This window comes from Carassius gibelio, chromosome B7, assembly GCF_023724105.1.
Source record: "Carassius gibelio isolate Cgi1373 ecotype wild population from Czech Republic chromosome B7, carGib1.2-hapl.c, whole genome shotgun sequence".
Taxonomy (NCBI): domain Eukaryota; kingdom Metazoa; phylum Chordata; class Actinopteri; order Cypriniformes; family Cyprinidae; genus Carassius; species Carassius gibelio.
In genome coordinates, this window is record NC_068402.1 from 38,653,760 (window position 1) to 38,676,401 (window position 22,642).

Here is a 22,642-nt window from a genome sequence, read left to right on the forward strand (position 1 = left end):
TGAATTAATTTATTTTTAAATAACCTTTGATAGTTTTGGAGATGCTTGTGTACTATTCTTTGTTAACATGAAGACTTAGTCTTGTGATTTTAAGCTAAGCTCCAACGTCCCATCACATTCAGGCAGCTCATTAGCATGATAACATAGATTTAATTTTTTTTAACAGCATTTACATATATATATATATATATATATATATATATATATATATATATATATATATATATATATATATATATATAGTTTTTGATTCTGAATATATTATTCAGCTTGTTTTGTTATTTATTTCAGAAATCATTGTGATATACAGTATTCAGTTTGTGCTGGTCTGACTTAAATAAAATAGTTTAAAAATTACTTTCTGTTTAAGTCAGTTTTGTGTTTGTATAGACCATAACGCATAAAAGGGAATTAATGGGAACATTAATGAACATTCTTTAAAAAAGTAACTAAAAAGTTACTTTTAACTGTAATGCATTACTTTTTGGTGTAATCAACAACATAACTGAGTTACTTTTTGAATGAAGTAACTAGTAACTGTAACTAGTTACTATTTATTAGTAACTAACACAACACTGGTCTGAAGCATGTGTGAAACAACACCTCACTCCTAAACAAGACGTCAAAAACCAAAACTTCAAACTGATCAATTCAGTTATTAAAATTGAGGGAATTGAGCAACCTCTCTAAAAATAAGCTGCATTAATATGATATTTCCTTTATTATGATCACAAAATACACAGACATAAAGGGAATATCACCACTTAATGGTTCATTGTTTTCCTTACAATGGTTCCCCTTCTCTGTATATCCATGCATATTGGGGATTGCAGCCTGCATGATCTGTGTCTGAAGCATGTGTGAAACAACTGGAAATATCTTCTTTGCTCTCCAGGAGCCGTCTGTCGCGAGCAGTGTGTTACTATGTCTGTCTACCCAGGTGAGCGTTTCAAGAAGTGCGTGCCTCTGTATCCTTGGTTTCTGACACCTGAGGAGATGTGCCTGGGGGAGGAGCATGCATGTTTGGTGCTTGAGGGTGCCAAATGTGAGCATTGTGAATTTTTTCTTATGCATTTGCTCGTATCACGTTTGTCACTTTTTTCTGCAAGCTCAACCTGCGAAACCCCACAAGCTGAGTTTCCATTGTGCCTCAGCAGCAGAAGGACCCAAACCGCGAGGTGTAGACACTTGACCCTGATCATCAGTTATGTTGCAAATGATTTACAGTGAAAAACTATTGACACTCACAGACACAATCTGCTCACTTACAGAAATCGTTTTTTGATAATCATTTAAATTATATTGGTCTAAATTAATCTACTCCATCAAACTACTGCTATAAGCATGAGACCCGTCAGACTGGTCGTGGCGGAGGTGTTGCAACAATATATAGTGATATTCTCAATGTTACCCATAAAACAGGATACAGATTTAACTCATTCAAAATACTTCTGCTTAATGTTACACTGTCAGATATGCAAAAGAAATCTAATGTATCTCTTGCTCTGGCTACTGTGTATAGACCACCAGGGCCATATACAGAATTCCTAAAATAATTTGCAGATTTCCTCTCAGACCTTCTAGTTACAGTTGATAAGGCGCTAATCATTGGAGATTTTAATATTCACTATTGTTCCAGTCACCAAAGACAAATTTGCAAATAACCTGCCCAAAAATATACATGAACTAGATGAAATGACTGACAACATGGGCATTATTTTTTCTCTAATACATTAGAAGATATTGCCCCATCAAATTGAAAAGGGTTAGAGAAAAACGTACTGTGCCATGGTATAACAGTAATACTCACTCTCTCAAGAAAGAAAAACTAAATTGGAAGTTTTTAGAATTGGATGGAAAAACAGTATGTCCAGCTATAGACAGGCTCTAAAAACTACTAGGGCAGAGCATATACACAAAACCAAAACAATCCAAGGTTTTTATTTAGCACAGTGGCTAAATTAACAAATTACCAGACGCCACCTGATTCAAATATTCCATCAAAGTTTAATAGTAATGACTTTATGAATTTCTTCACTGATAAAACAGATAACATTAGAAATACAATAGCAAATGTAGATTATACAGCGTCTAACACTTCAGTCTCATCCATCGCACCCAAAGATAAACTGCAGTGCTTTACAAATATAGGACAGGAAGAGCTAAATAAACTTATCACTATATCTGAAAGAGTTGTTACCTGTAGCCGAAGAACCGCTTCTCAATATCATAAACTTGTCGTTATCATTAGGTCACGTCCCAAAACCATTCAAGCTGGCGGTTATCAAGCCTCTTATTAAGAAACCAAAACTAGATCCTAGTGTACTGGCAAATTATAGGCCTATTTCAAATCTTCCATTTATGTCAAAAATTTTAGAAAAAGTTGTGTCTGCTCAATTGAGCACCTTCCTGCATAAAAATGATCTGTATGAAGAATTTCAGGTTTCAGGCCCCACCATAGCACAGAAACTGCACTTGTTAAAATTACAAATGACCTGCTCCTTGCGTCAGATCAAGGCTGCATCTCATTTCTAGTCTTACTTGATCTTAGTGCTGCGTTCGACACCATAGATCATGACATACTCATAGATCGATTACAAAACTATACAGGTATTCAAGGGCAGGCTCTAAGATAGTTAAGATTCAACTTGCCCGATCGCTACCATTTTGTTCATATAAATGGTGAGTCATCTCATTTATCATCAGTAAAATATGGAGTGCCACAAGGATCTGTTAATAACCTCTAGACTGGACTATTGTAATGCACTTCTAGGTGGTTGTCCTGCTTCGTCAATAAACAAGCTACAGGTAGTCCAAAATGCAGCAGCTATAGAGTCCTTACCAGGTCCAGAAAATATGATCATATTACCCCAATTTTACAGTCTCTGCACTGGTTACCTATTAAGTTCCGTATCAGTTACAAATTATCATTACTTACCTATAAGGCCCTAAATGGTTTAGCTCCTGCTTACCTTACTAGCCTTCTACCACGCTACAACCCATCACGCTCCCTAAGGTCACAAAACGCTGGACTTTTGGTAGTTCCTAGGATAGCGAAGTCCTCTAAAGGAGGTAGAGCTTTTTCACATTTGGCTCCCAAACTCTGGAATAGCCTTCCTGATAATGTTCGGGGTTCAGACACACTCTCTCTGTTTAAATCTAGATTAAAAACGCATCTCTTTCACCAAGCATACGAATAATGTATCTCTTAAATTGTGAGTGTAGTTGCATCTGATCAAATGTTTCATTCTTATTCTTCCGCTTGGGTTAAACTAATTAATTTTACTCTGTTGGAACAGCAGCTATGCTAATTATGTCTATATTTGTTTTTCTCTTTTGCCACGGGATTTACATTAGGATTTACAGAAGATCCAGTCTGGATCCAGAACACCTGAGAAGAGATGATGCTGAACCTCAGAGGACCTCAGATGATAATAACCCTGAATCAAGAAACAGAACAAACAAATTTTGCTACAAGTGTGACCTATAATAATATAATAATAATATATTATAATAATATAATAATAGCTGTTAAAGGGGGGGTGAAATGCTAATTTTCACTCAATCTCCTGTTAATCTTGAGTACCTATAGAGTAGTACTGCATCCTTCATATCTCCAAAAAGTCTTTAGTTTTATTATATTTATAAGAGAAAAATAGTCTGTGCCGATTTTTTTCGGAAAAACACGAGCTGCTGGAGGCGTGACGTGTGGGCGGAGCTAAAGAATCACGAGCGCGAGTAGGCTTTTGCATTGAGAGCGCTGAAAGCTGTGACTTTACCATGAGAAAAAAAAAAAAAACATCATCCAAAACAAACCATGTCTAACAGTCAGGATCAGCCGTTTATTTATGATCCAGAATCAGATCCCGAGGCTGAAACTGAACGAGAGCAGCAGCAGCAACGACTACAACAGCGTCTCTATGTGGTATGTATTGAAACTGTATATATTTGCTTATGTAACCCCTCTCTCCCGGGTCCTTTCTGATGCTCCGAGCACTCGCTCTGAGCGGGGCTCGAACCCGGGTCTCCTCTAACAAGGAGGCTAAATGGCTACAGCCACTAGTGTCTGTTGCTAGTGCGTCTCTTGAGATCGGGGAGGTTTACCTGCACAGCACTACTCGCTGGCCTCCGTTACACTTAGCAGTTTTGCAAAGTTCCACTTTATGTCGTCTTTTTTTTTCTTTAAAGGTGTACAAGGTTTACTTGATGTGCTTACGCGCCGATAGCTAAGTTAACAACAAAGAGATATTTGAAGCAGTTTTTCTCACCACCTGCGGTTCCAACACACGATCGTGACCCTTTTTCGTTAGGACTGCATTATCCTTAAGAAATAAAAGATATGCAAATCCGGCGTCAAACTGGGCCTTGTTTGTAAAACAAGCATCTTCGAAATGCAGGGAACAAACCAAAACACTTGCACAACTCCGTTGATGCTCTGTAAAAATAAACTCCATCCACTGGTCCTTGATGTTTTTTTTTTTTTTTATAATGTGTGCAGGGTTGTCTTGCCCTGGCAACCAAAAACACACTTCTTTTGTGACATTTTGCGACGCTCTCGCTCTGATCAGTGAATGTCTCTGCTCTGCTATACGGGAGCGCGCGCTCTTCCGGCAGAAGTGCCTCAGGACCCATATAAGTAAATTCCGCTCCATCTAACGTCACACAGAGCCATACTCGAAAAAAACTTTCCGAAACTTGTGACAAACCGGAAGGAGTATTTTTGGAACAAAAATACTCCTTCAAACGTACAACTTAATTTTTGAAACTTTGTCCATGTTTAGCATGCTAATCCAACTCTTTAACAGTGTAAAAAACTCAGTATGCATGAAATAGCATTTCACCCCCCCCTTTAAGGATTTTAGTCTAGAACAACATGAAAAACAGTTTTTCTATAAAATCAAAAAGGACATTCAGATCTCACTTTAAGATTTAAAACAGAAATAAAACCATTAACAGCAATTGCTCTGTGGAGAACCCTCCACTGTATGTCTCCTACACATTTTGTTAATGGTGGCTTATACAAAACTCTCCATTCTGCTTTAACATTATCATCTAATTTTAAAAAAGAAAGTCATGGTCTATCCACTTTGCTCTCTTATTAAATGTTCTTATTAAAATAAAAAACACAAATTATTTACAACATGTTCCCTGTGATGGAGAAGAAATCTATACACAAATCCAATTGCAATGAAAATTGGCATTCTGTTAGTATTCAGTTTCAGGGGGTCTAAAGAGAAAGGAGATTTGTCCATCTGTAGGCCTCTAAGACTGTAAAATAGCACATGCAGCAGCCCTCCAACCAAAGTCACTTGATCCTGAGAGAAGCCTTTGTACAATTAAAAATGCATACAAAGTAGTTCTACATGTTTCCCAGAAGTATGGGACTTTAAAATGTTTAGTGTTAAGCAAATCATATTGAAATGCCAGTAAACACTACTTGGTTTAACTCTTGGTTTTAAAACTTCAACGCAATCACGTTTTTGTCAAGTCTTCAGTACAATTAAAATATTCTCCCAAAACCAAAAACTCTTCACTATTACAACTCTGTAGGGATGAATTGAGGGTACAATGCTATTCGGCCCTAAAGAGAGAGTAGAGTATGAAAGAGTAGAAACTGAGAAGCACGTTGATCAGAAACAGACTCAGCGGACACAAGCTGATGATAGAGATGGGCAGACACAGAAAAACAGAGATTGTGTTTACACTGTGATCTGAATCAGATGGAAACAGAACTGCACTTGCCCCAAATACACGGATATGTGGACTGTGTTCTGTGACAAAATACAGCAGATGCATCAGACATTTAAAACCCTTTCAAACCAGAAGAAACTGCTGAGTGTTGCTGGGTGCGCTGTAAAAACAAGATATCATGCTCGAGACTTGCTAAGGTTTGTCAAAGAAGTCGCTTGAAAAGAGTTCCTGGGGGGGGGGGGGGCAGTGGTGTATCTTTATCATTATAGGGTGCTTGTGTACACACACTGCCAGCACATTCATGTTCAAACAAGTGCATGTCACATCCGATGACCCCTTTAAGGTTTTTATAAAGTGAACTTAAACTGCTCTAAGATATTCAACACCAGTTTAGTCTGCATGTTAATTTTCTGCTTTAAACAGGACAACAGAGTAAATATATTAGATTAACAGTAAATATAAATGTTTAATAGGTATGTGCAGTGGATGATATGTGTTCTACAGTTCTGGTGAAAAAATTTGTCTGTAATAATGCTGTTTCTGGCAGGCTGTTAGTAAAACTGTTGTTGCTGCTCAAGAGTTTGCTAACACTTCTTCAGCAAAGTGTGGATTTACTTCACCAATATTACAACCAACATATAATCTTCACTTCCCTACAGATGCTGTTTATTAACAAGAGGACAGCGCCAACTACTGGCCTGATTTATGTAAAACAGCGTTTTTGGCCTTTTTGCAGATATCTGTTGTGTATAGATGAAAACGCTTAAAAACAATGAAAGAACGTTTGTGTACATTGTTGTCATGTAAACATAGCCTGACAGTCATTTGAAAATGGTTTGTAGCAGCTTTTGCAAAATGGCACAGTATATTAAAGGAAAATCACTTAAAGGAAAAAAGAGGAAATGTCATCAGAATGTGTGAAAATTCACAGCCATCAGTCTAAACTGGCTTCAGAGATGACCGCACTGTTCACTGTGTGTCTATCAAGTGTGCGAAAACTAACGAGTTCTCATTCTATAGTCAGGTGTTTCGAAATGCATTGTGTTTACAGTGTGTTTGTATCAATTTACTTCAGTGCACTTTTGAAAATAGCAGTGTTGAGTTTCAGAGGTCACTTTATAAGATAGAAAAAAACACATTCTGTACAATATATATGTATATACAGTATAGTGTGGGTGAAATGCAGCTCAATGGTAAGTTGGTGATCAGAGGAAGTTAACACCCACAGGATGAGCTGATGGTGTTAAAAACAAGAGCTTTAATTATAGAGTGAAGAGAAAGACTGACAGAAACAGAAAATGGCTGATAAGTGTCACATGTGTCTACTGGGACGGATCATTCTCTGTGCACTTCTCACAGGTAAAGACATCTGTTTATGATCTATAAGATAAAATATGTGTGTGGTGTGAACCATCTGTCCAAACAATTTAGTTTAAAAACTCTGACATAGTGTCTGGAGTTTGAATATGCACCTTGAATTTCATAAAAATCAGTCATTAAGCTGTTATCTCAGGGTCATGTGGAATAAATACTGTTTTATTATTTAATGCACGTTTAGAATTGTTCATATACTGCTGTCACACTCAGAAGTCTATTGAAAAGCTCTGTTTAAGTTAAATGTATTATAAAGTGAACTATGCTGTATTCCAGAAATCAGATCATGTGACATGGTTAGATTATGAATACGTAAACCGATAATTCAATGTTTGGATCCTAAAACTGAAATAATGTTCAGAGTATGTAGCGATAGCAACCCATTCTCTGAACATTACTGGCTCTGGAGCAGGTTTTGTTCTGGGATGAGTTTACTTTAGATGTGTTCAGCACATGTGTCTCCTGTTCATGAGGGCCCAGGTCATGTGATCGATGTAACGCATTATATATCTTTATATTTATATTTTATATGCAATATATTTTAATTATAAAGTGCAATAACATAAAACAATGATTATTTGATTTCACTACAATTGATTTTATTCTCATCTCACACAGTATGGATCTGCATTCAAAAGGATTTTTGCAACTGAACATTTTCTGTAATTTCAATAATAATAATAAGTACCGCCACTCCCTATACACAGAGTACACAGTCTCTGTACACACTCCCAGAAGGGGGCACCATCCCAGGTGCTCCAAAAAAAAAAAGCATGGGCCATTCTCCCATCCGCACTCGCACCTGTTTGCGGCTGAATGTTCATAATTGTTGGATGGACATATATGCCCGGGTAAAGGACATCAGCAACTCGGCGTAGAGATAAGAAAACTAAAGAAAGTTAAAAAAAAAAATGGCATTGGACGTTCAAGAGTCTCAAATTAAGGGACCATCTCTAAAGTTACATGTGATATTGTTATACACTTTTCTAACATCAGTAGGATTTGAGGAAATTACTTACCGTCATAAAAAACAACTGTGCTTGTTCATCTAGGTGTCAGATATGTACATACAGTCGGTATCCAGTAAAAGTTGGGGGAGTGGCGAGGGCGGAGTCGGTGTGGGGGAAAACACTGCAAACATCGTGTGTATTTGAATAACAAAAATGCACATATTGAGCACTCATTCCCAGACACACGTAGAACAATTGTAGTATCTTTTAACTTTAATATTCATATACACTAGTCCATATCGATATATGATTAATTTTACAGCCCTAATGTAGATTTATTAATTCAAAAATACTGCACAAAAATACTGCACACATACACAAGCTTAGTCTTGGAATTCCACAGCTTCCCTTGATCATCCTCACAATGTATTGCTTGTAGCCATTTTGTAATTCTTTCCGGTTCTGTATGTTTATTAGGAAGGATGTAGAACTTCAATTCATAATTTGTTAGTTTATTGGAGGTACAGAAAATGACACAGCAACTCTTCGGCATGATTGTCCTGTGTATTTCAATTGGCGCCAAGGCAATGTTTTCCCCCACGGGCTAAATTCTCATCACCTGACGGGGCGTTCCCAGACCAACCGTCTGTATAATGCACAATTGGATTGAATTGAATATTTGATATTTATTAAAATAAACCATATGGAAATCATATGTAAATTATGCTCCTTTTTCACATGGGCTCAAACGCAAATTTAAAGCTCGATCGCATTTGAGGAGAAAGACTTGTAGTCATAAAATAATTGTAATGCGTTCATTTAGGTGTCAGCTACAATGCACACCTTATAAATTTTTTATATATATTAAAATAAATTATTGATAATTTAGGTGAAAACAAGGCCCATTTATCACCTTCAGGTACAATCCTGTGAAAGTTTTTTTTTTTTTTTTTTAGGTTTCCTTACGAAAATTACCCATGGTTTTTACAATAACACCACAAATAATCGTTCTTGTAGCTATGTTAACTGCAAATTACTTATAATAATAATAATAATTTACAAAGAAGTATTAATATACTGTAATATTTATAGCCATCAATAGCCTTTGAAATTAGTTAAAATGTATTATATAAAATAACAATGAAGCAATAATGATTGGTTAATAATAACACTGTTAAAAAGCACGTGTGATATTTATCTACTTCAACCAGCACATCAACTGTTGTGCTGCTTAACGTTACTTTAAAAAAAAAAGGTGTAAAAGTGCCCCTTCCCGCACCCAAAACTAGTAGTCTGTTGATGAGAGTCTTAAACAAGGACTGGTGGGATGGTGTCCTGTTCCTGAGAGAAAGGGGAGTTTTATAGATAGATAGATAATTTAGATAATTTATTGTCCATTAACGGGAAATTTGTTCTCACAGATTGTCAAACATCACACGCAACTGGCAAATCCATACATACATGAACACATGTAACAGCAACAACAAAAACACAAAAAGGTGAATATTCATCTTTGTAGCCTATTAAGGATTGAAATTGCAGATGGTACAAGGCGCAAGGCGGTCTATTGCTCTGTCATTGAGTTCTGAGATGTTGGGTGTAGGGGAGTGTATTATTTTTGAAGCTATGTGTGTGATTTTATTCAGTTTGTTTTTGTTGGTGACTGACAGCATGGTGTAAAAACTGGTGGAGCAGTATAACAGAATGGGCTGGATAATACTTGTGTACAGTAGTAACAGAAGATGAGGGGCAATGTAAAGGGAATTTAGTTTTCGTATAATATGCAGACGCTGTTGGGAGCGTTTATGGATGTCCTTTATGTGATAATCAAAAGTGAGCTTGTTATCCAGGGTGAGTCCAAGATATTTGAATTTCTCAACCTGTTCTATCCTGTTGCCATGAATGGAGATCTGACTGAGACTGGGTGCATTAAAGACCAGTTCTTTTGTTTTCTCAACATTGAGATGGAGAAAATTGTCTGTGCACCAGTGTGTAAAGTGTGATATCGTGTCGTGGTAAGCAGCAATGCTAGTGTGATCGTTGAGGAGAGACATGATTGCAGTATCGTCTGAGTATTTGTAGTATGTTGTGATGGATGAAGGACTAATACAGTCATTAGTGTATAGTGTGTAAAGAAAGGGAGAGAGGACACAGCCTTGAGGAGCTCCAGTGTTGGTTATGGTGGTGTCTGATGTGACAGACCCTATCCTCACAGCCTGTGGCCTGTTGCTCAAGAAACTGTGAATCAGATGGATGTAATGAGGTGCAACATTGAGCTTACATAGTTTTTTAATCATCTGATGACGTTGAATATATATTATATAATATAATTATAATTATAATGACAGGATACTTATTTATGACACTTTATTCACCAGGAGAAACACCTCCTTCCGCTCGTCATTATGGTATTTCTGTGTCACTGCGCATGTGCCGTACTTTCCAGTTTTCCAGGATTATCTACCATTTACTATCCAATCAAATTTTTGTCATATCTGGCCAATTCAATCCGACTGACGTGTTTACATGTCACTTTTTTATTCTTATTGTGCTTCTAGTCCTATTACGATCGGATTAGTAGTGTCCATGTAAACACAGCTATTTACATATCGACTAACAAAATATACCAAGTGCAGCATAAATTAGCGTAGTCACAAATAAAGAATAAAGAAGGTACTCCCTAATTTTTTGACTGTGATCCACATAATTTATTTATCTATTTATTTTATTTTTTTACCAGTGCTCCTAAAAAGAAAAGTAATATTAGAGCCCTGAGAAACAAGCACAAATGTTGTCATCGCTATCTCTCGCTTTTATTATAATAAAATAGCTTCGAGACATTACCCGGCAGCTACGAGGTGTTTCCTGAAGTAACTAACAGGGACGAACAGATAATTCACACATGCAATTTTTATCTCTGTCTCTCAGAATGGCCATATTTAATTATTGCGGGGGACTTGTCTATGGTGCTTACAGCCCTGTTAAAACAGGACACAAAGAGTTTATTCAAACTGAATTTCACTAATTCTTGAGAAGTGGGAAAAAAACAGGCTACAATATTGAAAAAAATAGAACATTTTAAAATATTATAGTGAAATATTATCAAAATATAAATCTGATAGTGGTGACAATTTGTAATTTTTTTCACAAAACAAATAGAGTTGATGAAGCCAGTAATGAGCCGGCGGGGGTTGGTTGCAAGACGACTCAACCTCCGCAGACAATTTTTTTTATGTTTATCAGAAAATAGCTACTCAGGATTTTGCTTTAGTATAATATTTTAGGGCTCGACTCGGGATTTGGGAAAACAGTTTAGATTCGGGACTGTCCCGTATTTTTCGGGACATCTGGTCACTATATCTGTGTGAGGGATGAAAATCAATATTAATCCAAACAGGATTGATTTATTTAATTTATTTAGGCTTTTAAGAGTGAAATACTTCAGCCAGTTTACCATCCCAAAAGTATTAATTTCTATATAAGCACCCCCCCCCCCAAATTAATAAATAAGTTTAAAAATGTAATAGTATAGTGTAGCTCTTTATTTCAGATACGACTGTCATTTAGTAGTTTAGATACAAGCTGTGAGTCCCGTAGACTTTATCAAACAAAACTTTAAAACCTCATGAAACACACACATGTCCTTGAAAAACAACCGCGCTTTAATATGAGATATTATTAAGAGTTCCTCCATTTTATAGGATAGGCCTATGGATGATTGAACCCTTCTTTGTGGACACTGTTTGAGATGTAGTGAGAACACAATCATGATACAATTAAATTGAAGGGGGATAACTTAGTTTAATACATTCTATTGTTAATCCCTCAAAACATTTAAATTTAAAATATTTTCATTTTTAAACGTACAGTTACAGTAGCTGGAAATGTTTTGTCTCAAGAATCAGTGATTTCATAATCAAGTCATTATTATTATTATTATTGTTATTATCTGAAGGTATGAGTGGAGCAGAAGTGACTCATGTGTTCTTCAGTTCTGGTGAAGATGTCCGTCTGTCCTGTAATAATGCTCTTCCTGGCTGCACATCAACTACATGGATCTATAGCAGACCGTCAGGAGCAGTTGAACTGATTGCTGGAGGAATAAAGAAGACTGACACAGAGAGACACGAGAGACTGAGTCTGGGCTCTGACTGCTCTCTGAACATCAAGAAAGTCACAAAAGAAGATCGTGGAGAATACACCTGCAGACAATATGTGAATGGACAACAACAAGGAGCTGATGCACGTGTTTATCTGCATGTTCTTCATGGTCAGTGTTTCTGTGAATATTATGATTATATGTTGAATTAAACAGTAATATTGTCAAGTAATCTCTGTCTGATTTTCTGTTTCAGTGTCTTCATCACCCTCACAGTCTGAGATCAGATCAGGCCGCTCTCTGACTCTCTCCTGTCAGTTATATTATGATGATCGAGTCTCTTGTGATACTTTAGTCCGTTCTGAGGGTCTTGATCTGATCTGGGTGAATCAGTCTGGTGTGAATCTGCAGACAGACTCCAGATTTCAGATCTCATTCTCCTCAGAACAGTGTAACATCTCTCTGACTACAACACTCCTGAATGAAGATCACAACAGAGAGTGGAGATGTCAGCTTAAACACAGAGATCAACTGAAGACCTCAGCCACATATACTGTCAAGTATCCAAGTAAATGATTTATATGAACAATTAATCATCAGTCATTTAAATATGATGGTAGTCTATGACGTATCTGAACATTCATCTTTTCCAGCTCCAAGCGAAACAAAGCCACCGTCTCCAGTCACCAGCTCTAAATCAGCTGCAGCTCCTACACAAGCAGGTCCAGAATCAGCTGTTAAGATCAATGTTTACTGTGACCTGAAGACCTCACTCAGATACACTGACATGTGTTCAGATAACAACACTACATTTCTTTAACCCCGCAAACTGACACAAGATCACTTCAGTATATTATAATTAAATCCTGATCAGATCACGACAAACTATATACGACTCCTAGATAGATATTTGACCACTGTTTGTTGTTAATGATTATGTAGAAACAGTGATAGATTAAATTATGACAAGAGTGCACCTCAAAACATATACATAATAACAGGAGTTCTGAACTTTGTCACAAAAAAAAGCTTACTTTTTATCTATCACGTTTTCATAATCATCATGAAATATATATCCTTTGAAAGCTTAATACCACAAAATTCATCCTGATAAAACAATTTCCAATTTGGACAATGCATTACCATAGAAGATGTACTTTAAATTATGTTAGCAGGATCCTAACCTTAGTGGGGGTGTTTTATTACAAAAAGCATTCATGAATTATAACAATTTAAGTGTTAATAGTACACCTTTATGTATATGTTCAGAAAGGGGGGTTAAGAGGAGGACAGTTAAGAGGTTAATCAGTTTCAGAAGAGTCTATATGTCATTGATTCAGAACAAACTGAAGGTTTATTGTCTGCAGCTCACTGTGTTTCACTCTCATATAAATGAGGTATTAATAACTTCATGTGTTTATACTTTTTTATTATTATTTTTTACTGAATGCAGACAAATAAACAGCATCTAACCTTACATTTCTTCATTTATATCTGACTGTGTTTCTCTTCCTTGTCCTTAACTGTCTATGTGAGCTTGAGCTTCCTGAGTCTTACTTTCATTTTTTAGTAATGTATTTAAAATAATAATAATAATAATAATATAATAAATGTTCTGATCATTCTTCTTCTGCAGCTTCAGCTGATTCAACACTGATTCCAGTCAGCAGCTCAAACTCTGAGAAGAAATCAAGTCAAACTACAGCAGCTTCTACAGAACAAGGTACATGATCACTGACACACATCAGCAGTCGATGAACAATGAAGTCAAACAGAGCTAAGATGTATTTGATCAAATATGATGCATCAGAACTGAAATCCTCCTCCTTATACAGAGACACAGACTCCTCAAACCCCCGAGACAACAGCTACACAGAGAGGTATTTCTATATGTCTTACTCATCTCAGTGGTTTAATGTGACTCTTACAGTAGAATTGGTATTCACATAAATGATTTACTGTAGACTTTAAGAGAAGCTTATCACTGGTCTTGTTTAATTTGTAGACCTCAAGCACTTGTTTTCTCTTTCACAAAAAGCAAGTCAACATGAAAGCTAGTTCACTTTCTTCACAAAGATGAATGGGAATTTGGTTATTTTAGTTTCAGGACGTAACTATTAAATCACAGTGAGCACTTATTAACAGTCTTTCTTTGTTATACAGCACCTCAGCTGAGATTTTTGTGGTAAATATTTATTAAAAACAAGAGAAAACAGTCAGTAACATACATTTAAGAAGAAATACAGAATACAGAGTTCATAAAGCAGTGAACATTTGTTGAAAATAAGAACATTCTCTTCTTTGACCAGCATTCATCCAGTCACCGCCTGCTCTTCATCAGTGGCCTAAAAAGAGAAGCACATTTGAAAAAAACAAAACATTTAATTAAACTCTATCCATTTTCAGGTAGAGGTGTATTCACATCCGTAAGGATAGGTAAATAACCTGTTTTATAATTTCAACACTGTGTGATTTTTTAATGTCTCGGTCTGCCACAGCGCTGCAGAATGCTGTGCTCCTTAACTCCAAAGTTAGTTTGAGTTCTGCAAATAATAAAGCAACATCAATGGTTTAAATTAAATATGAACATGTAATCATACTGTTGATGCATCAGAATGTGAAGTGAACAGGAAACATCAGAAACATTTATTTTCTAAAAACAACTCACACCAGTCTCAAAAGAATTAAGTTATCTTGTCTCTGGCTTTCAACATCTACAAAAACAAACATTGTTTCAGTCGTAGTAAAAAAATAATAAAAAAATAAAAATAATAATAATAATAATAATAATTGATAATATGAAGGAATCCTGAAGTTTACTTGCCTTAAACCTGCCTTTCCCTCTCTTCTGAAGAAGCTAAGAGAACCGTTAACATTAGTTTACTCCCGGCTCAACAAGTCCTAAAATATTACATAAAAAAAATAATTTTAACAATTACCACTTCAACAGCCTCAAAATAATTACGCTAGTATTTGTTACAAATACCTTTAAGAATGTTAAGATGTTTCCTTTAAGAAACTAACGTACATTCAGTTTAACTGAAAAATAAGATAACAAATGAACATGAGTGTAACCGTAACCATAACCATTTATTAACACCTCAAAAAGTAGACATTGTAAAATCGAATGTAAATATGACATAAGACATTCATGGACGTTATATTACAAGTAACGTTACCTCTTCTGTTCAGTAAAAGAGGCTGTCCGTTTCTGAGGCAAAAACCACGTCCATTTATTTTTCATTAAGCTCTTTTATTTCTGCCTTTCATGAAACCTAAAAATCATCCAGGGGTACCCAGCGGTCTCAACCCAGCATTTGGGTTGAAAAAACACCCCAGAGGTTTTTAGAGTGTACAGCAGATGTTGTGCTGTTGTTTTCATCTGAATCTGAATGTCTCTCTATGTAGTCTCTCCGTCAGTGATCGTGGTTATTGTTGCTGTTGTGTTGGCTGTTCTGGTTACTGCTGTTATTCTTTGGGTGGTTCGCAAACAAAGAGCTGGTGAGTATTAAGAGTTTACAGGCATTTACAACAGACAAGAGATTAAAAATATCAGACTTCGTATTTAGAGAGGCACATCAGTTTCAGTTTCATCACGGAAATTCACTAAGATGTGATGTTAAATATGTGTGTGATCAAATGTTTGGCTTGAGTGAACAGTAATATACAAACTAACAAGAACATGTATTATCTGCAGTAGAATTCATCTACACTTTTATAATTTATCGTTTGCATTATATTTGTTGGTGAGCTATCATAAATATTTGCTATCATAAATATTCCCATTATTTTTCAGATAACAGAAAAGGGACTAATGACTCTGTGGTAAGTATCATAATACCAGTGACTCATGATTGATACATTAGCTAGCTATTATTACATCTATAATCACTGCTCCAGAGCAGAAGGTCTCAGTTATCTGTACTTTTATTAGTCAGGTTAGATAAATGCATCAGCTGAATGAAAAGTTAGTATGTTTACTGTTTCTTTTTAAATGTCACATAACAATAAATAAAATGGATCCAACTGATGCAATCATAACTTCACTGTTTCCATTAATGTTTAGGAGCAGAAAGATGATGCGACTTACACTGAGATTGACACAAACTGGAAAATCGAAGCCAAAAATAACAAGGTGAGTAAAACACTTCCCTGTTCTTCTGTTGATGCTCACTATCGCCATCCACCTTCTCTTAACAGTTTGTACACCTGTATCAGTTTTATTCTTAGGCTCTAACATCATGCTATAATATTTGTGTTAACACTTGCATCTTGTTTGAAAATATTTGTGATGTTCATGCAGGTTCATGATGACTATGAAGTGATTTATTCTTTTATCACACAAGCAACTGTTGAACCTCAGGATGACTGCAGTTAACTTACATTTGTGAACAAGAACCATCAGAAGTAAGTTAAACAGTCATTAATTAAAAAAACCCCTCCTAATATCAATCATATAGGAATATTAACCTAATATTATTGACTCCTAAGGGTTTCATTCAGTGCCATTGTAAATACTGTCTGTCATATTTTAACAAAGAGTCCCAAGTGGTGATCTGATTGAAATGTTTGTCAATTTATGTTTATTTCAAAATAACTGTCTGCTTGCTGAATAAATGTTAGTGTGTTTATTAATAATTGTGGATTGTGCATTAACCTCTATGCTTGTACAAATAAAATAAAAGACATTTTCTCTTTTAGATCATTCTTATTTAATCATCTGTTTTCTTGAGTGATTACTGCAGACTAGTTCCCCATCGAGGGAGAGACGATGCGTCGATAACGCCTTGGGAATGCATTCTGCGTGAGTGCGTCTGAATCATCCATGTCAACTAGTCCAATGGCGAGAGTGAGCGTCAGGAGTGATGTCACGACCAGGAATTGATAAAAACCCCAACCGGAGCAACCGGTGTTAGCTTTCTGTGCCTCAGCAAGCGATCTGTGTCAAACCTGTCTGTCAAATTTACTGTTGTCTTCAAACAGTGTGCTTTTCCCTGCCTGCGTTATTTAACGGGTGGGGATACACACAAGCTTTGTGTAGTTTTTTTGGGAGTGGAGCATGCGGTATCAGCCTACAAGGAGACTGATTGCCCGCATTGTGAGAAGCACTCGCTTCACATGCTCCGCTCCCGCTTGTCACTCTTTGATGAGAAAAGTGGCGAGCCTCGCGCTCCTCAGGGTGCAGGACCCATTTCTGCCGAGGCAGAACGGTGAATGCATTCCTGGGGATCACAAATTGATCTCTCAGCGGGGTTGGAGACGGGTCCGAGGGCTCTTTCTCCTCCCTTACCCCGCCCCGTGGCTTCTTCCGCCCGGGGGGAGAGCTCAATGCTTTGTTGCTCTATCTCCGAGGAGTTAGATGTAATGGGCAGTAAAGGTGACACAATCAGGGGGGAAAAGGATTCGCCATCTCTTTCTCCAGCATATGAGGAGTTGGTTGATGTATTAACACGAGCTGAAGATAAGTTACATATATCTTGGCCATCTGATAAACAGAGCGCTCGTCCTAAAAGCAAATTAGACGAGCGTTTTCTGTCTTCTAAAATGTCTCCTACATCACGGGGTCATACATTTTTTCCTGATCTTCACAGTGAGCTGTCAAGATCGTGGAATAAGCCATATTCGTCACATCTTTTCAGCCCTCAAGTGCGCATTTATTCTGATATAAGAGGGCTGAAAGAAAATGGTTATGAAGCAATGCCCCGGGCGGAACAGACGCTCGCGAGCTATCTTTCCCCTGGTTCAGCATCATCTATTAAGAACCCGACTTTGCCCACAAAGCCTTTAAAGATCACATCTAATTTAGTAGGTAAAGCTTACACTGCAGCAGGTCAGGCTGGAGCTTGCCTTCACTCAATGGCTCTGCTTCAGGCTTATCAGGCTGAGCTGCTGGGGGAGTTAGATAACAGTGAGGGAGTCAGCTGTGACAAAATTTGTGAACTTCGTCAGGCTACAGATTTATCTCTCAGGGCGACTAAAGAAACAGCACATGCTATTGGTAGATATATGGCTGCTTTGGTTTCTACAGAAAGACACCTTTGGCTTAATCTTTCAGATATTAAAGATAAAGGTAGAGCTTTTCTTTTAGACGTTCCCATTTCTCACGAAGGTCTGTTTGGTGATGCTGTGAATGAAGTGGTTGAAAGATTTCAAGAAAATAAAAAGCAGTCTGAAGCTTTTAAAAGTTTTCTCCCTCGCCGATCTAATCCTCCTGAGGCTGCTGGGCGTGCAAGGCAGCCCCAGAAGGCATGCTCCTCATATTGTGTGTTTCAAAAAGAGAGTGTTGCGTCTCGCGCTCCTCCTCAAAAATCACGGGGACCAAGCCAGCACTCACAGCCAAAGCAATCTAAGCAGAAGCCAGATCTGAGGACTGTTCTTCTCGCTAAGAAAGCTTCGGCTCAGAAAAAACTAGCTGTTCAAATTACACTAGAGGCCAGCCTCTAAAGGCTGGTTCCCTTAGTAGAATGTCTGACAGAATGGAAACGTCTGCTGAATATATCTCAATGGGTCCTGCAGATAGTAGAGAAGGGTTACAGAATCCAGTACGGTTCTCGTCCCCCACGCTACAACGGGGTGTTGCTCACAGTAGTGCATCCCGAGCAGGCTCTGGTCATGGAGCAAGAAGTAAAATCTCTTTTAGCGAAAAATGCTATAGAGCAGCTGTATCCTCCCGACAGGTCATCTGTTTTTTACAGCCGTTATTTCATTGTTCCAAAAAAGGATGGAGGGCTGCGTCCCATTTTAGATCCTCGTCTATTGAATCGTACATTTCAGAAATTCACTAGTTCACGCTTACATATAATTAGCTGAGGTATGGTATGCGTATTTGGCGTGCTGTCCGGGGAAGGGCTCTGAGCTCGGGAATTGCCCGAACCTAGAGTACCCCCCCTTCCCCGTATATTGTAAAGTGAACTTGAAGTGAGGAGATGGGGTGGAGGAGGGATGCTGATAAACCGTCAATGGATAGAGGTAAGTCAGCGATATTTATACTGTGGGATTGATTACTTGATTGTGGTTGACCTGTGATGATTAGGCTAAGTATATGACGCGCTCCTCCCAAATCTTCATTGATAATTACATTTCACTAGTTCACGCTTACATATAATTAGCTGAGGTATGGTATGCGTATTTGGCGTGCTGTCCGGGGAAGGGCTCCGAGCTCGGGAATCGCCCGAACCTAGAGTACCCCCCAAAAAGGCAAATGTACAGAGGCTGATTTGGTTTCTGAGAAGTCATCTCGTTGGCAGGCTGGAAGGGCCTACGTACTCCGGAGGGAGCGACTTGGGAGTTGGGAGAGTAGGCCCTACCGGCTGCAGCTAGTGAACTACGTGGTTGTTGGCGCCCGGTCGGTAGGGCTCGGGCCGATGCTCAACTGGAGCTTTTTGGCGTTGGAACGGTGAGCCCTACCGGCCGATGAGGAGGAGCAGTGTGGTTGTGGTGCCCGACCGGGAGGACCCGAGTTGCCTCGACCGGAATAGGTCACGGTGTCGGCGTACGGGCCCTACTGGCTGATAGCCCCTGCTATTCAGTGGGTGAAGGGCCTAACGTTGACCGAGAGGGCCCATGAAGCCTCCGTCAGGAGATTGAGACTCAGGATGACGGACGTCTGGGTCCTCTCGGTTTGGCAGATAAAAAGCTTTTGGGCTAGCCGACAAGGAGGACTCTGACAACATCCGAAGGGAGATCCCGACTCACGGCATCGGATGGATGAGACTCGCCTGCGGCTGGCAAGCATAGGCCCGTCCGGGAGACTCTCGCCAGACGTCTGAAGGGAGCACACGCGACAGACGGGTAAGCCTCGGCGGACGGGGAGGGTTGGAAAGGAAAACCCGACTGGGAGGACTCTCGCAGCATCCGATGGGGCCTCTAACTCAGAACATCGAACGGGTAAGCCTTGCCAGACGGGGTTAAAAGAGGTGAGAGTAGATGAGGGTAGCTTTTTTTTTGCAGGATTTGGCGAGAGGACGAGACTCGTAGCGTCGGACGGTTAAGCCTCGCTTACCGTCAAATGGAAAGGTAAGTTGCGTGGCCGAGAGACTGTTACCGACGTCCGAAGGGAGCACACACATCGAACGGGTAAGCCTCGCCGACCGTAGAGTGGAAACGTAAAGCAAGTCTGTCCAGGAGGCTCTCGCCAGCGTCCGAAGGGAGCACACACATCGAACGGGTAAGCCTCGCTGACCATAGAAAAGGAAAAGGTAAGGTTGTCTAACCGGGAGGCTCTCGCCGGCGTCCGAAGGGAGCACACGCATCGAACGGGTAAGCCTCTCCGGATGGCGGACAGAAAAGGTAACGATAGGTGGCCAGGAGGCTCTTGCCAGCGTCCGGCGGGGACAAAACTGGGTGAGCCTCGCAGGCCGTAGGATGGAAAAGGTAAGTTTGTGTGGTCGTTAGGCTGTCGTCAGCGTTTTAAGGGAGTTTGCTACTCCCGGCAAGAGACGGGTTAGCCTTGGCGACCATAGGAAGGAAGGAGAGTTTATTGTGTGTTTGGTACTTGCAGCATTTGAACAGCTTGCTTGTAGGTTTGTAACCTAAACCACGCGGTAAGGTCGTGGTTGGCTGGCCAGGAGGCTGTCGCCAGCGTCCGATGGGAGCACTCGCATCGGACGGGTAAGCCTCACTGGCCGAGGGTGGAAAAGGTCAGGTTGTCTAGCCGGGAGGCTCGGACCGACGTCCGATAGGAGCTTAGCTCCAGGAATCGAACGGGTAAACCTCTCTGGCTGAAGGACGGAAAAGGTTGTCCGGCCGGGAGGCTCTTACCTTCGTCCGACAGGAGCTTAGCTCCCGGATAGAACGGTTAAGCCTCGCTGGCCAAAGGACGGAAAAGGTAAGGTTGTCTAGCCGGGAAGCTCTCACCTGCATTCAATGGGAGCCCTGACTCCGTGCATTGGATGGGTAAACCTCTCCGTACGTAAGACAGAATGGCAAAGCAGGTAGCCGGGGGCTTTCACCCACGTCCGAAGGGAGTGTGAGCTCCTGGCAACGAACGGGTGAGCCTTGCTGGCCGCAGAATGGAAAAGGTGAGGTTGTCTGGCCGGGAGGCTCTCGTCAGCATCCGATGGGAGCTCAAGCTCTTGGCATCGAAGAGAGAAGCCTTGCCGGCCATAGGATTGAAAAAGGTAAGGTTATCTGGTCGGGAGGCTATGGCCAGCATCCGGTGTCTTTTTATTTATTATTTATTTATTTATTTATTTATTTTCTATATTTATTTGTATTTTTATTTATTATATTTATTAAAATTTGCAACACCAGATGGGTAGTCTCTCCAGCCATCGGAGGGAAAATTGAGATTGTTTTATCTGCGAAGAGCCCGTTAGTGTTCGGCGAAAGCGTAACTTGCGGTATTGAATGGGTACATCTTGCCATCGGAGGGAAAATTTATTTGGGCTGCAATGTACTCACTGGTGTTCGATAGGTAAATGTTTTTTTATTTTTTTTGGTTAATCTGCCTTTTTTAATCGGGTAAGCTTCGCTGGTGGTCGGATGGAAAGTCCAAGATTGATTAAGTGGGAAAGCATCTGGCAGGATTTTAATATTTGCGTTGTCAAACGAGTAAGCTTTGCTGATAGTTGAATGGAGAAGGCAAAGGTTGGTTCAACCGGGAGCCCTCTTGCAGCGCCTGGCAGGGAGTTCGATACTAAGGATGATTTATTTGTCTACGAGGGTAGACGCTGTGAGGCTTACTTGAATAATTGTTTAGCAAATCCAATGAGCTGCTTCCGATAATGAGTCCGAAAAAATCTTGGTGCAGTCATAGTATCCGAAATTAATCGTGCAAAAATAAATTAGGATTTCCTGTGCCAGTGTACCCCAAATAGGTGCCATGTATCGGCGATGTGGTCATTGTCAGCACGTGAGATCGATGGTACATATCGACGATGTAATCGTGCATGGGTGGAGTAAGAGAAAGATTCTTTATACTGTCTGAGCTTACTATTTACCATTTTGACCATGCAGGTGCACGAAAAGAGCCTATGGAATCGCCCATAATCAAAAAAAAATATACTTTCGGACGTACTGATACACTGGTATTAAGTATAAATACTATATTTAAATACTGCTAGTTCATGTAGTCGGCACTACGATCATCTCGCTTGTCCAGTGAATTTTTTTTTTTTTTTTTTTTTTTTTATAAACCTACGGGCTCACATCGTCCTTTGAGGGCACGGGCGAGCGGGAAATGCAGTGCTGAGATGGGATAACGGAGCAGTTTGATAGCCGAATTAAGGTAGGCCGCCTAATGATTATTATAAAAAACGTTGGTTGGAGAATGGGCCTAATATCGTCTTGGCTATTGTCGATACATGATTCTATCACCGCAACCTCGGATGCATGGCATGCCTTTAGGCGGAGGTGATGTGTGGTATTTTTTATTATTATTATTATTATTATTTTATTTTTATTTTTTTATATATATTTAGGTGTAGGAAAGGCTCCTGCGGGAGCAGACGCTGCTACAGCAGTGGGGAGAACGGGAAAGGCTCCTGCGGGAGCAGACACTGCTACGGCAGCGTGGAGGTACAGGAAA

At 39.3% G+C, this 22,642-nt stretch overlaps 2 protein-coding genes and 2 long non-coding RNA genes across 5 annotated transcripts in view; 3 read left to right on the plus strand and 1 right to left on the minus strand.

The window, feature by feature from the left end:
• Positions 1–22,642, plus strand: part of LOC127961543 (mucin-5AC-like) — a 609,977-nt gene that overhangs the window by 503,858 nt on the left and 83,477 nt on the right. Inside the window, exons 15-16 of the mRNA XM_052560721.1 lie at positions 13,751–13,837; positions 13,950–13,994. Of these exons, the coding sequence (XP_052416681.1) occupies positions 13,751–13,837; positions 13,950–13,994 (132 nt within the window). The remainder of the gene's footprint in view (positions 1–13,750; positions 13,838–13,949; positions 13,995–22,642) is intronic.
• LOC127961572 (uncharacterized) overlaps positions 1–22,642 on the minus strand; it is a 464,915-nt gene that overhangs the window by 369,645 nt on the left and 72,628 nt on the right. The window lies entirely within an intron of this gene.
• Positions 1–22,642, plus strand: part of LOC127961553 (obscurin-like) — a 290,119-nt gene that overhangs the window by 187,998 nt on the left and 79,479 nt on the right. The window contains exons 2-4 of one of the 2 annotated variants that reach the window (XM_052560737.1): positions 11,971–12,285; positions 12,371–12,682; positions 12,768–13,000. In XM_052560737.1, the coding sequence (XP_052416697.1) occupies positions 11,971–12,285; positions 12,371–12,682; positions 12,768–12,934 (794 nt within the window). In that variant the 3' untranslated portion in view covers positions 12,935–13,000. Of the gene's footprint in view, positions 1–11,970; positions 12,286–12,370; positions 12,683–12,767; positions 13,001–22,642 lie in introns of those variants that run through there. The other variant, XM_052560738.1, reaches the window with a different exon arrangement.
• Positions 15,521–16,465, plus strand: LOC127961570 (uncharacterized). The gene is made up of 4 exons (XR_008154466.1): positions 15,521–15,615; positions 15,911–15,939; positions 16,181–16,249; positions 16,418–16,465. It is a non-coding gene; the product is annotated as an uncharacterized LOC127961570 (long non-coding RNA).